General features: G+C 52.7%; 1 protein-coding gene across 1 annotated transcript in view; it reads left to right on the top strand.

Moving 5' to 3' along the window:
* The window catches only part of gabbr2 (gamma-aminobutyric acid (GABA) B receptor, 2), a 409,428-nt gene extending 398,065 nt beyond the window's left edge, over window positions 1–11,363 (top strand). The window contains exon 19 of the mRNA XM_031795138.1: window positions 7,820–11,363. Coding sequence (XP_031650998.1) covers window positions 7,820–7,985 — 166 coding nt within the window. The 3' untranslated portion in view covers window positions 7,986–11,363. The remainder of the gene's footprint in view (window positions 1–7,819) is intronic.
* Window positions 11,364–12,787: the final 1,424 nt, after the last annotated feature.

Raw genomic sequence — 12,787 nt, 5'->3', positions numbered from 1 at the left:
GTTACTGTGGGGGGTGGAGAGGAGTAGAGAGGAGGGACCAGGGAGGCTCTGGTGTGTTACTGTGGAGAGGAGTAGAGAGGAGGGCCAGGGAGGCTCTGGTGTGTTACTGTGGAGAGGAGTAGAGAGGAGGGCCAGGGAGGCTCTGGTGTGTTACTGTGGAGAGGAGTAGAGAGGAGGGACCAGGGAGGCTCTGGTGTGTTACTGTGGAGAGGAGTAGAGAGGAGGGACCAGGGAAGCTCTGGTGTGTTACTGTGGAGAGGAGTAGAGAGGAGGGCCAGGGAGGCTCTGGTGTGTTACTGTGGAGAGGAGTAGAGAGGAGGGACCAGGGAGGCTCTGGTGTGTTACTGTGGAGAGGAGTAGAGAGGAGGGACAGGGAGGCTCTGGTGTGTTACTGTGGAGAGGAGTAGAGAGGAGGGCCAGGGAGGCTCTGGTGTGTTACTGTGGGGGGTGGAGAGGAGTAGTAGAGAGGAGGGACCAGGGAGGCTCTGGTGTGTTACTGTGGAGAGGAGTAGAGAGGAGGGCAAGGGAGGCTCTGGTGTGTTACTGTGGGGGGTGGAGAGGAGTAGAGAGGAGGGACCAGGGAGGCTCTGGTGTGTTACTGTGGAGAGGAGTAGAGAGGAGGGCAGGGAGGCTCTGGTGTGTTACTGTGGAGAGGAGTAGAGAGGAGGGCCAGGGAGGCTCTGGTGTGTTACTGTGGAGAGGAGTAGAGAGGAGGGACCAGGGGAGGCTCTGGTGTGTTACTGTGGAGAGGAGTAGAGAGGAGGGACCAGGGAGGCTCTGGTGTGTGTTACTGTGGAGAGGAGTAGAGAGGAGGGACCAGGGAGGCTCTGGTGTGTTACTGTGGAGAGGAGTAGAGAGGAGGGACCAGGGAGGCTCTGGTGTGTTACTGTGGAGAGGAGTAGAGAGGAGGGACAGGGAGGCTCTGGTGTGTTTACTGTGGAGAGGAGTAGAGAGGAGGGACAGGGAGGCTTCTGGTGTGTTACTGTGGAGAGGAGTAGAGAGGAGGGACAGGGAGGCTCTGGTGTGTTACTGTGGAGAGGATAGAGTAGAGAGGAGGGCCAGGGAGGCTCTGGTGTGTTACTGTAGAGGGTGGAGAGGAGTAGAGAGGAGGGACCAGGGAGGCACTGGTGTGTTACTGTGGAGAGGAGTAGAGAGGAGGGACCAGGGAGGCTCTGGTGTGTTACTGTGGAGAGGAGTAGAGAGGAGAGGGGGGACCAGGGAGGCTCTGGTGTGTTACTGTAGGGGGTGGAGGGGAGGGGAGGGACCAGGGAGGCTCTGGTGTGTTACTGTGGAGAGGAGTAGAGAGGAGGGACCAGGGAGGCTCTGGTGTGTTACTGTGGAGAGGAGTAGAGAGGAGGGACCAGGGAGGCTCTGGTGTGTTACTGTGGAGAGGAGTAGAGAGGAGGGACCAGGGAGGCTCTGGTGTGTTACTGTGGAGAGGAGTAGAGAGGAGGGACCAGGGAGGCTCTGGTGTGTTACTGTAGGGGGTGGAGGGGAGGGGGGGACCAGGGAGGCTCTGGTGTGTTTACTGTAGGGGGTGGAGAGGAGTAGAGAGGAGGGCCAGGGAGGCTCTGGTGTGTTACTGTGGAGAGGAGTAGAGAGGAGGGACCAGGGAGGCTCTGGTGTGTTACTGTGGAGAGGAGTAGAGAGGAGGGACCAGGGAGGCTCTGGTGTGTTACTGTGGAGAGGAGTAGAGAGGAGGGACCAGGGAGGCTCTGGTGTGTTACTATGGAGAGGAGTAGAGAGGAGGGACCAGGGAGGCTCTGGTGTGTTACTGTGGAGAGGAGTAGAGAGGAGGGACCAGGGAGGCTCTGGTGTGTTACTGTAGGGGGTGGAGAGGAGTAGAGAGGAGGGACCAGGGAGGCTCTGGTGTGTTACTGTGGAGAGGAGTAGAGAGGAGGGACCAGGGAGGCTCTGGTGTGTTACTGTGGAGAGGAGTAGAGAGGAGGGACCAGGGAGGCTCTGGTGTGTTACTGTAGGGGGTGGAGGGGAGGGGGGGACCAGGGAGGCTCTGGTGTGTTACTGTGGGGGGTGGAGAGGAGTAGAGAGGAGGGACCAGGGAGGCTCTGGTGTGTTACTGTAGGGGGTGGAGAGGAGTAGAGAGGAGGGACCAGGGAGGCTCTGGTGTGTTACTGTGGAGAGGAGTAGAGAGGAGGGACCAGGGAGGCTCTGGTGTGTTACTGTAGGGGGTGGAGAGGAGTAGAGAGGAGGGACCAGGGAGGCTCTGGTGTGTTACTGTGGAGAGGAGTAGAGAGGAGGGACCAGGGAGGCTCTGGTGTGTTACTGTAGGGGGTGGAGGGGAGGGACCAGGGAGGCTCTGGTGTGTTACTGTGGAGAGGAGTAGAGAGGAGGGACCAGGGAGGCTCTGGTGTGTTACTGTAGGGGGTGGAGGGGAGGGGGGGGACCAGGGAGGCTCTGGTGTGTTACTGTGGAGAGGAGTAGAGAGGAGGGACCAGGGAGGCTCTGGTGTGTTACTGTAGGGGGTGGAGGGGAGGGACCAGGGAGGCTCTGGTGTGTTACTGTGGAGAGGAGTAGAGAGGAGGGACCAGGGAGGCTCTGGTGTGTTACTGTAGGGGGTGGAGGGGAGGGGGGGACCAGGGAGGCTCTGGTGTGTTACTGTGGAGAGGAGTAGAGAGGAGGGACCAGGGAGGCTCTGGTGTGTTACTGTGGAGAGGAGTAGAGAGGAGGGACCAGGGAGGCTCTGGTGTGTTACTGTAGGGGGTGGAGGGGAGGGGGGGACCAGGGAGGCTCTGGTGTGTTACTGTGGAGAGGAGTAGAGAGGAGGGACCAGGGAGGCTCTGGTGTGTTACTGTGGAGAGGAGTAGAGAGGAGGGACCAGGGAGGCTCTGGTGTGTTACTGTGGAGAGGAGTAGAGAGGAGGGACCAGGGAGGGTCTGGTGTGTTACTGTGGAGAGGAGTAGAGAGGAGGGACCAGGGAGGCTCTGGTGTGTTACTGTGGGGGGTGGAGAGGAGTAGAGAGGAGGGACCAGGGAGGCTCTGGTGTGTTACTGTGGGGGGTGGAGAGGAGTAGAGAGGAGGGACCAGGGAGGCTCTGGTGTGTTACTGTGGAGAGGAGTAGAGAGGAGGGACCAGGGAGGCTCTGGTGTGTTACTGTGGAGAGGAGTAGAGAGGAGGGACCAGGGAGGCTCTGGTGTGTTACTGTGGAGAGGAGTAGAGAGGAGGGACCAGGGAGGCTCTGGTGTGTTACTGTGGAGAGGAGTAGAGAGGAGGGACCAGGGAGGCTCTGGTGTGTTACTGTAGGGGGTGGAGAGGAGTAGAGAGGAGGGACCAGGGAGGCTCTGGTGTGTTACTGTGGAGAGGAGTAGAGAGGAGGGACCAGGGAGGCTCTGGTGTGTTACTGTAGGGGGTGGAGAGGAGTAGAGAGGAGGGACCAGGGAGGCTCTGGTGTGTTACTGTGGAGAGGAGTAGAGAGGAGGGACCAGGGAGGCTCTGGTGTGTTACTGTGGAGAGGAGTAGAGAGAAGGGACCAGGGAGGCTCTGGTGTGTTACTGTAGGGGGTGGAGGGGAGGGGGGGACCAGGGAGGCTCTGGTGTGTTACTGTGGGGGGTGGAGAGGAGTAGAGAGGAGGGACCAGGGAGGCTCTGGTGTGTTACTGTAGGGGGTGGAGAGGAGTAGAGAGGAGGGACCAGGGAGGCTCTGGTGTGTTACTGTGGAGAGGAGTAGAGAGGAGGGACCAGGGAGGCTCTGGTGTGTTACTGTGGAGAGGAGTAGAGAGGATGGACCAGGGAGGCTCTGGTGTGTTACTGTAGGGGGTGGAGGGGAGGGACCAGGGAGGCTCTGGTGTGTTACTGTGGAGAGGAGTAGAGAGGAGGGACCAGGGAGGCTCTGGTGTGTTACTGTAGGGGGTGGAGGGGAGGGGGGGACCAGGGAGGCTCTGGTGTGTTACTGTGGAGAGGAGTAGAGAGGAGGGACCAGGGAGGCTCTGGTGTGTTACTGTAGGGGGTGGAGGGGAGGGACCAGGGAGGCTCTGGTGTGTTACTGTGGAGAGGAGTAGAGAGGAGGGACCAGGGAGGCTCTGGTGTGTTACTGTAGGGGGTGGAGGGGAGGGGGGGACCAGGGAGGCTCTGGTGTGTTACTGTGGAGAGGAGTAGAGAGGAGGGACCAGGGAGGCTCTGGTGTGTTACTGTAGGGGGTGGAGGGGAGGGGGGGACCAGGGAGGCTCTGGTGTGTTACTGTGGAGAGGAGTAGAGAGGAGGGACCAGGGAGGCTCTGGTGTGTTACTGTGGAGAGGAGTAGAGAGGAGGGACCAGGGAGGCTCTGGTGTGTTACTGTAGGGGGTGGAGGGGGAGGGGGGGACCAGGAAGGCTCTGGTGTGTTACTGTAGGGGGTGGAGGGGAGGGGGGGACCAGGGAGGCTCTGGTGTGTTACTGTGGAGAGGAGTAGAGAGGAGGGACCAGGGAGGCTCTGGTGTGTTACTGTGGAGAGGAGTAGAGAGGAGGGACCAGGGAGGCTCTGGTGTGTTACTGTGGAGAGGAGTAGAGAGGAGGGACCAGGGAGGCTCTGGTGTGTTACTGTGGGGGGTGGAGAGGAGTAGAGAGGAGGGACCAGGGAGGCTCTGGTGTGTTACTGTGGAGAGGAGTAGAGAGGAGGGACCAGGGAGGCTCTGGTGTGTTACTGTGGGGGGTGGAGAGGAGTAGAGAGGAGGGACCAGGGAGGCTCTGGTGTGTTACTGTGGGGGGTGGAGAGGAGTAGAGAGGAGGGACCAGGGAGGCTCTGGTGTGTTACTGTGGGGGGTGGAGAGGAGTAGAGAGGAGGGACCAGGGAGGCTCTGGTGTGTTACTGTGGAGAGGAGTAGAGAGGAGGGACCAGGGAGGCTCTGGTGTGTTACTGTGGAGAGGAGTAGAGAGGAGGGACCAGGGAGGCTCTGGTGTGTTACTGTGGAGAGGAGTAGAGAGGAGGGACCAGGGAGGCTCTGGTGTGTTACTGTGGAGAGGAGTAGAGAGGAGGGACCAGGGAGGCTCTGGTGTGTTACTGTGGAGAGGAGTAGAGAGGAGGGACCAGGGAGGCTCTGGTGTGTTACTGTGGGGGGTGGAGAGGAGTAGAGAGGAGGGACCAGGGAGGCTCTGGTGTGTTACTGTGGGGGGTGGAGAGGAGTAGAGAGGAGGGACCAGGGAGGCTCTGGTGTGTTACTGTGGGGGGTGGAGAGGAGGGGGGGACCAGGGAGGCTCTGGTGTGTTACTGTGGAGAGTAGTAGAGAGGAGGGACCAGGGAGGCTCTGGTGTGTTACTGTGGAGAGGAGTAGAGAGGAGGGACCAGGGAGGCTCTGGTGTGTTACTGTGGGGGGTGGAGAGGAGTAGAGAGGAGGGACCAGGGAGGCTCTGGTGTGTTACTGTGGGGGGTGGAGAGGAGTAGAGAGGAGGGACCAGGGAGGCTCTGGTGTGTTACTGTGGAGAGGAGTAGAGAGGAGGGACCAGGGAGGCTCTGGTGTGTTACTGTGGAGAGGAGTAGAGAGGAGGGACCAGGGAGGCTCTGGTGTGTTACTGTGGGGGGTGGAGAGGAGTAGAGAGGAGGGACCAGGGAGGCTCTGGTGTGTTACTGTGGGGGGTGGAGAGGAGTAGAGAGGAGGGACCAGGGAGGCTCTGGTGTGTTACTGTGGAGAGGAGTAGAGAGGAGGGACCAGGGAGGCTCTGGTGTGTTACTGTGGGGGGTGGAGAGGAGTAGAGAGGGGGGGACCAGGGAGGCTCTGGTATGTTACTGTGGAGAGGAGTAGAGAGGAGGGACCAGGGAGGCTCTGGTGTGTTACTGTGGAGAGGAGTAGAGAGGAGGGACCAGGGAGGCTCTGGTGTGTTACTGTGGAGAGGAGTAGAGAGGAGGGACCAGGGAGGCTCTGGTGTGTTACTGTGGAGAGGAGTAGAGAGGAGGGACCAGGGAGGCTCTGGTGTGTTACTGTGGAGAGGAGTAGAGAGGAGGGACCAGGGAGGCTCTGGTGTGTTACTGTGGAGAGGAGTAGAGAGAAGGGACCAGGGAGGCTCTGGTGTGTTACTGTGGAGAGGAGTAGAGAGGAGGGACCAGGGAGGCTCTGGTGTGTTACTGTAGGGGGTGGAGGGGAGGGGGGGACCAGGGAGGCTCTGGTGTGTTACTGTGGAGAGGAGTAGAGAGGAGGGACCAGGGAGGCTCTGGTGTGTTACTGTGGAGAGGAGTAGAGAGGAGGGACCAGGGAGGCTCTGGTGTGTTACTGTAGGGGGTGGAGGGGAGTAGAGAGGAGGGACCAGGGAGGCTCTGGTGTGTTACTGTGGGGGGTGGAGAGGAGTAGAGAGGAGGGACCAGGGAGGCTCTGGTGTGTTACTGTAGGGGGTGGAGGGGAGGGGGGGACCAGGGAGGCTCTGGTGTGTTACTGTGGAGAGGAGTAGAGAGGAGGGACCAGGGAGGCTCTGGTGTGTTACTGTGGAGAGGAGTAGAGAGGAGGGACCAGGGAGGCTCTGGTGTGTTACTGTGGGGGGTGGAGAGGAGTAGAAAGGAGGGACCAGGGAGGCTCTGGTGTGTTACTGTGGGGGGTGGAGAGGAGTAGAGAGGAGGGACCAGGGAGGCTCTGGTGTGTTACTGTGGGGGGTGGGGGGACCAGGGAGGCTCTGGTGTGTTACTGTGGGGGGTGGAGAGGAGTAGAGAGGAGGGACCAGGGAGGCTCTGGTGTGTTACTGTGGGGGGTGGGGGGGAGGGGGGGGACCAGGGAAGCTCTGGTGTGTTACTGTGGAGAGGAGTAGAGAGGAGGGACCAGGGAGGCTCTGGTGTGTTACTGTAGGGGGTGGGGGGGGAGGGAGGGACCAGGGAGGCTCTGGTGTGTTACTGTGGGGGTGGAGGAGGAGGGGGGGACCGGGGAGGCTCTGGTGTGTTACTGTAGGGGTTGGAGGAGGAGGGGGGGACCAGGGAGACTCTGGTGTGTTACTGTGGAGAGGAGTAGAGAGGAGGGGACCAGGGAGGCTCTGGTGTGTTACTGTGGGGGGTGAGGGGGAGGGGGGGACCAGGGAGACTCTGGTGTGATACTGTGGGGGTGGAGGAGGAGGGGGGGGACCGGGGAGGCTCTGGTGTGTTACTGTGGGGGTGGAGGAGGAGGGGGGGACCAGGGAGACTCTGGTGTGATACTGTGGGGGTGGAGGAGGGGGGAGGGGACCGGGGAGGATCTGGTGTGTTACTGTGGGGGTGGAGGAGGAGGAGGGGGGGACCGGGGAGGCTCTGGTGTGTTACTGTGGAGGTGGAGGAGGAGGGGGGGACCGGGGAGGCTCTGGTGTGTTACTGTGGGGGTGGAGGAGGGGTTGGGTACCGGGGGGGCTCTGGCGTGTTACTGTGGGGGGTGGAGGAGGAGGGGGGGGGGACCGGGGAGGCTCTGGTGTGTTACTGTGGGGGTGGAGGAGGATGGGGGGACCGGGGAGGCTCTGGTGTGTTACTGTGGGGGTGGATGAGGAAGGGGGAGGGGACCGGGGAAGCTCTTTGACTGTGTGCGGTAATGCCAGTGAGAAGTGAGATGTCACTGACTGCGTTGTGACCCTGTTACTGTATTGTAACTACAGTGTACAGTCATTCAGCCCTCTTCACATCAGTAATCAGAAGTGCTGGTGTACAAAAAGCCCATTTGAATTATTGACAGTGAAACAGCACATACAGAAGCTGGCTGGATGTAAATAGTCCTGTATGTACAGTGTGTTCGCAATGTAGCACCACATCAATTTAGAAAGATTGTACAGGGTTTAGCACTTTGACAGCACACATGGGACATCAACTCCTTCAATTTAAACGTATTATTAGTCAGGTGAATATAATGATCTTTAATGATACTTAACATGCTATACCTCTCTGTCCACAGCATACAGCGCAGGCTATCGTTGCAGCTCCCCATCCTGCACCATGCCTACCTACCCTCCATAGGGGGGGTGGACGCCAGCTGTACCAGCCCCAACGCCAGCCCTGGCTCTAGCCCGCGGCACAGACACATGCCCCCGTCCTACCGGGTCATGGTCTCAGGCCTGTGAGCATCAGTCTCCCCTGGCGCTTCCAAGAAAGGACATCTGTGTTTTAAAAACAACAAGCAGACCCTAGCTTAGGCTGTCAGCAACATTGGAATAATATGTGTGTTGGACCAGGGAGGGGGAAGTTGGTTCCACTCGTCATGCCTCGGTCTCTAGAACCCCTCTCTAGAACCATGGGTCGGGAAGGGAAGGGGGGAGGGCACAGGAGGACCTTACAAATGACACACGATCCAGAGCAACAACCTCCTTTGGTCTCACCCCACCACCCCAACAGCAGAGGACCTGACCAGACCTGGGGTGGATTTGCTTCGGAGGGTTTTTATGTTGTTGTTTTTATTTTGTCATACACTGGACTATGTGTGAGCCTGTCAAAACGTGAACATTTCAGCTACGTCAATGCCTGGGAGGCGTTACTATAGGAACAAAAGAGTTCCAGACCGGACTGACGTAGGATTCATCAAATTTCACCATTGTGAACAAGCATGTAAATAGCATACTTTCTGACTTTGACGTACCGTTAGCTTTGAGTATGCTGTGAATGAACATATTGGGGGGGTGGGGGTCTGTATAGGGGTAGGAGGTCCTGAGAAACTAATGAAACCGTAAAAACTGGCCTACTACAAAGCAAAATGTAAGACAAATTGGTTTGTGTAATATTACTGCATCATTGTAGTGTGTTAATTGTGTTAAATGGATTGGCTCATGGCAAGAAGTAAGATTACTCTAATGTCTGTGACTAGCAAACTGTGGTAAGACACCAGGGGCCAATTATTTTAACTTGGAGTAATATGCACACAGCTTATTTTCCACTTTGCTACATTTGCACCATTCATTTTTCTTAAAGATTATGCTATCTCTTTGCATAGGCCTTTAATGTGTTTCAACTTCCCCAGTTTAATTGACCTCCAAACAACAATGAAATACTACAGTACAGTAGAATGCCTTTAGAAGGCAACAGAACCAAACAGGACAGATTTCCAGGAAACAATGACAATAGTAATGACTCTCCGTGTTCACTATGTGTTGACACACACACAAACACATAAAGACACACACCTATAGGGAAACAGGAGTGCACACCGTATCCTAGTGATGTTACGTGTCCAGACGAGGCCTCGCCAAACAGGCTCCCATTACCACTGTAAATGGTCCAGAAACTGTGATGTCGCTCCATTATCTGGCTGTAGTGAGGATAAAGAAGCATCTTTCTAATGAATATATGTTTCATAAGTCAATGAAATAGGTGCATGGTCAGACAGCATCAAAAGTGGTGAGAAACTGAGATCAAAGACTTGGACAGAGGTTCTGTTGACAAGACATACATTCAGATCGTGATGAGGATGTGGGTTTGCCATTTCGGTTTCATCAGTAGTTTTGAAACCGTGAAATTAAGTCCCTTTAAGCTGTTTCAATTAGTTGATCTAAATGTCAATGACCAAAATGGCAAGTGGAAGATAGGTGAGCCATATGTGAACCCTATCCAGATGTGGTTTGAGCAGAAATGGCGCCGATGGAGACCACAGAACTGACCACAACAATTGAACCACAGACTGGGAGAAGCACCTCTAAATCACCTGGCACTTAGCAACAGTGGAACATACATCAGAGTTGCTATAGAAATGTATTTCTGTGCAGTTGGCTCAAAGGTCATTTCTTGGACTAAAATGGGGCCGTAGACATAGCTAGCTATCGTAATTTTATTTGTACAACTGTTGTCACAAGAACAAGAAAAACACAAAGTGGACGAAATCCACCAAAAAGCTACGTATCATCATCAGAAGTCTAGATTTATTTCAGCATATATTTCACCATTGGTGTCTTGGTTCCAGTTTTAGTTTTTAAAAGGCGTTTGTTGAGCTCTGTGCTTGTAGTCATATCCTGTAACCTGCAGGAGCCACAGTATACACCAGGCCCAGTAGGTAGTGGTGGTAATGGTGTGGGTCAGGCTAAATTAACTCAACAAGAATCTGTAACGCATCTGTAAATTGTATAACCCGTCATGACTTCTTAACCATTCAATGCTCCAACAGCTGGAATATACAGGGTGAGATAGATCACTTGGGGACAACTCATTACAGAGAGTGCGCTGCTCTGTGAGCTGGGCTTGGTGTCTGAACGCTGATGATGTCTGTCAGCCAAGGAGGAAGCCTATTGGAGGACAAGGAATGGTTGGGAAGGAGCAGGTTGGAGACAGTACTGCTATTGGACACATCCAGGTGTGAATTCCTGTCTGAGCTCCTCCCCCTAGCCTGGAGTCAATGGGGCTGTCCAGAGCAGCATCACGGCGGGACAGACCTCCATGAAGCGAAAAGGCTTCTTTCTCATCCCTCTTTGCCCAGCAGAGAAACACACAGTCACTTCTGAGTGGGTGAGACACTGGGGTTGGTTGTTCCTTCAGAAAAAGAAAAAAAAAAACATTTTATATATTACATTATATGTGATTGTGTAAAATTTGCTGATACCCTGATGGTGTTGATGTATGTATGAAATATTTGGTATTTGGCTTTCTCAAGATGGCATGAAATAAAATGTATCATTCACATAGGAGTTACCTGTTTTTACGACTGTCGTGACAAATCCACTCTGTTTCTTCTGTCACGCCGGTTTCATTTCTATATCCTGTCTTTAAGAGGACATTATCAAGCAGTCAATGTCAAAGCCAAGATTCTCAGTGAGAACCCCCCCCCCCCCCCCCACATGAAATATAATGTAAACTACATGCAGCATTACACATGCTGCAAGATGCTGAGGGCAATAAGTGTACAACACGTAATAGCTTTGGCTAGCTGTATCAGAATTAACCTATAGAACAGTCAATAACACATCAAAAATGTTCTTTTCTCAGCATTCATGGAATCTGACAGTCACTATTTATTGTTCTTACAAAATGTAAAATGCTGTTTATCAGGTACTGTTACTTTTATTTGCAATGTGCCCTAATTTTCTATTATTCATTAAAAATTGTTCTCAACGTCTGCAACAATAGTTGTTCAAATGCAATGTTAGTAGTTAAAGGGCTCATAATAACTGGTAATAAACTGCTTTTTCATGCTAACGTTCTGTATTAGCCAGGGCTACTCTGTTCTTCGGTTTCTATCAGTTTAAAGGTCAAAAACACGTGTGTGTGTGTATGTATATATATATATATATATATATATATATATCATCATCAGGGTTTCTGGAAAATCAATTACAAAATATAATATGAGAAATATACAGTACCAGTCGAAACGTTTGGACACACCTACTCATTCAAGGGTGTATTTTATTATTTTCTACATTGTAGAATAATAGTGAAGACATCAAAACTAACTATAACTATGAAAAAAAAGTGTTAAACAAATCAAATAAAAATATATGTTATTTTTGAGATTCTTCAAAGTAGCCACCCTTTGCCTTGACAGCTTTGCACACTCTTGGCATTCTCTCAACCAGCTTCATGAGGTAGTCATCTGGAATGCATTTAAATTAACAGGTGTGCCTTGTTAAAAGTTCATTTGTGGAATTTCTTTCATTCTTATTGCGTTGAAGCCAATCAGTTGTGTTGTAACAAGCTAGCGGTGGTGTACAGAATACAGCGCTATTTGGTCAAAGACCAAGTCCATATTATGGCAAGAACAGCTCAAATAAGCAAAGAGAAACGACAGTCTATCATTACTTTAAGACATGAAGGTCAGTCAATCCAGAAAATTTCAAGAACTTTGAACGTTTCTTCAAGTGCAGTCAGAAAAACCATCAAGCGCTATGATCAAACTGGTTCTCATGAGGACCGCCACAGGAAAGGAAGACTCAGAGTTACCTCTGCTGCAGAGGACAAGTTCATTAGTTATCAGCCTCAGAAATGTCAGCCTAAATAAATGCTTCACAGAGTTCAAGTAACAGACACATCTCAACATCAACTGTTCAGAGGAGACTGCGTGAACCAAGCATTCATGGTTGAATTTCTGCAAAGAAACTACTACTAAAGGACACCAATAAAAATAAGAGACTTTGCTTGGGCCAAGAAACACCAGCAATGAACATTAGACCGGTGGAAATCTGTCCTTTATTCTGATGAGTCCAAATGTGATTTTTGGTTCCAACCGCCCTGTCTTTGTGAGACGCAGAGTAGGTGAACAGATGATCTCCGCATGTGTGGTTCCCACCGTGAAGCATGGAGGGGGAGGTGTGATGGTGCTTTGCTGGTAACGCTGGTGATATTTAGAATTCAAGGCACACTAAACAAGCATGGCTACCACAGCATTCTGCGCGATATGCCATCCCATCTGGTTTGCGCTTAGTGGGATTATCATTTGTTTTTCAACAGGGCAATGACCCAACACATCTCCAGGTTGTGTAAGGGCTATTTGACCAAGGAGAGTGATGGAGTGCTGCATCAGATGACCTGGCCTCCACAATTTTCAACCTCAACCCAATGATGGTTTGGGATGAGTTGGAACGCAGAGTGAACGAAAAACAGCCAACAAGTGCTCAGCATATGTGGGAACTCCTTCAAGACTGTTGGAGAGAATGCCAAAAGTGTGCAAAGCTGTCATCAAGGCAAAGGGTGTCTACTTTCAAGAAACTAAAATATATTTTGATTTAACAAACACATTTTTGGTTACTACATGATTCCATATGTGTTATTTCATAGTTTTGACGTCTTTACTATTATTCTACAATGTAGAAAATAGTAAAAACAAAGAAAAACCCTTGAATGAGTAGGTGTGTCCAAACATTTGACTGATACTGTATATAAAAATAAACATCATTCTGTTAATGTTTTTGTCAATTTAACATGTGGTATTCCATACACACATTGTAGA

This window comes from Oncorhynchus kisutch, linkage group LG17, assembly GCF_002021735.2.
Source record: "Oncorhynchus kisutch isolate 150728-3 linkage group LG17, Okis_V2, whole genome shotgun sequence".
NCBI classification, from domain to species: domain Eukaryota; kingdom Metazoa; phylum Chordata; class Actinopteri; order Salmoniformes; family Salmonidae; genus Oncorhynchus; species Oncorhynchus kisutch.
This window is presented reverse-complemented; position numbering and strand designations above follow the sequence as displayed.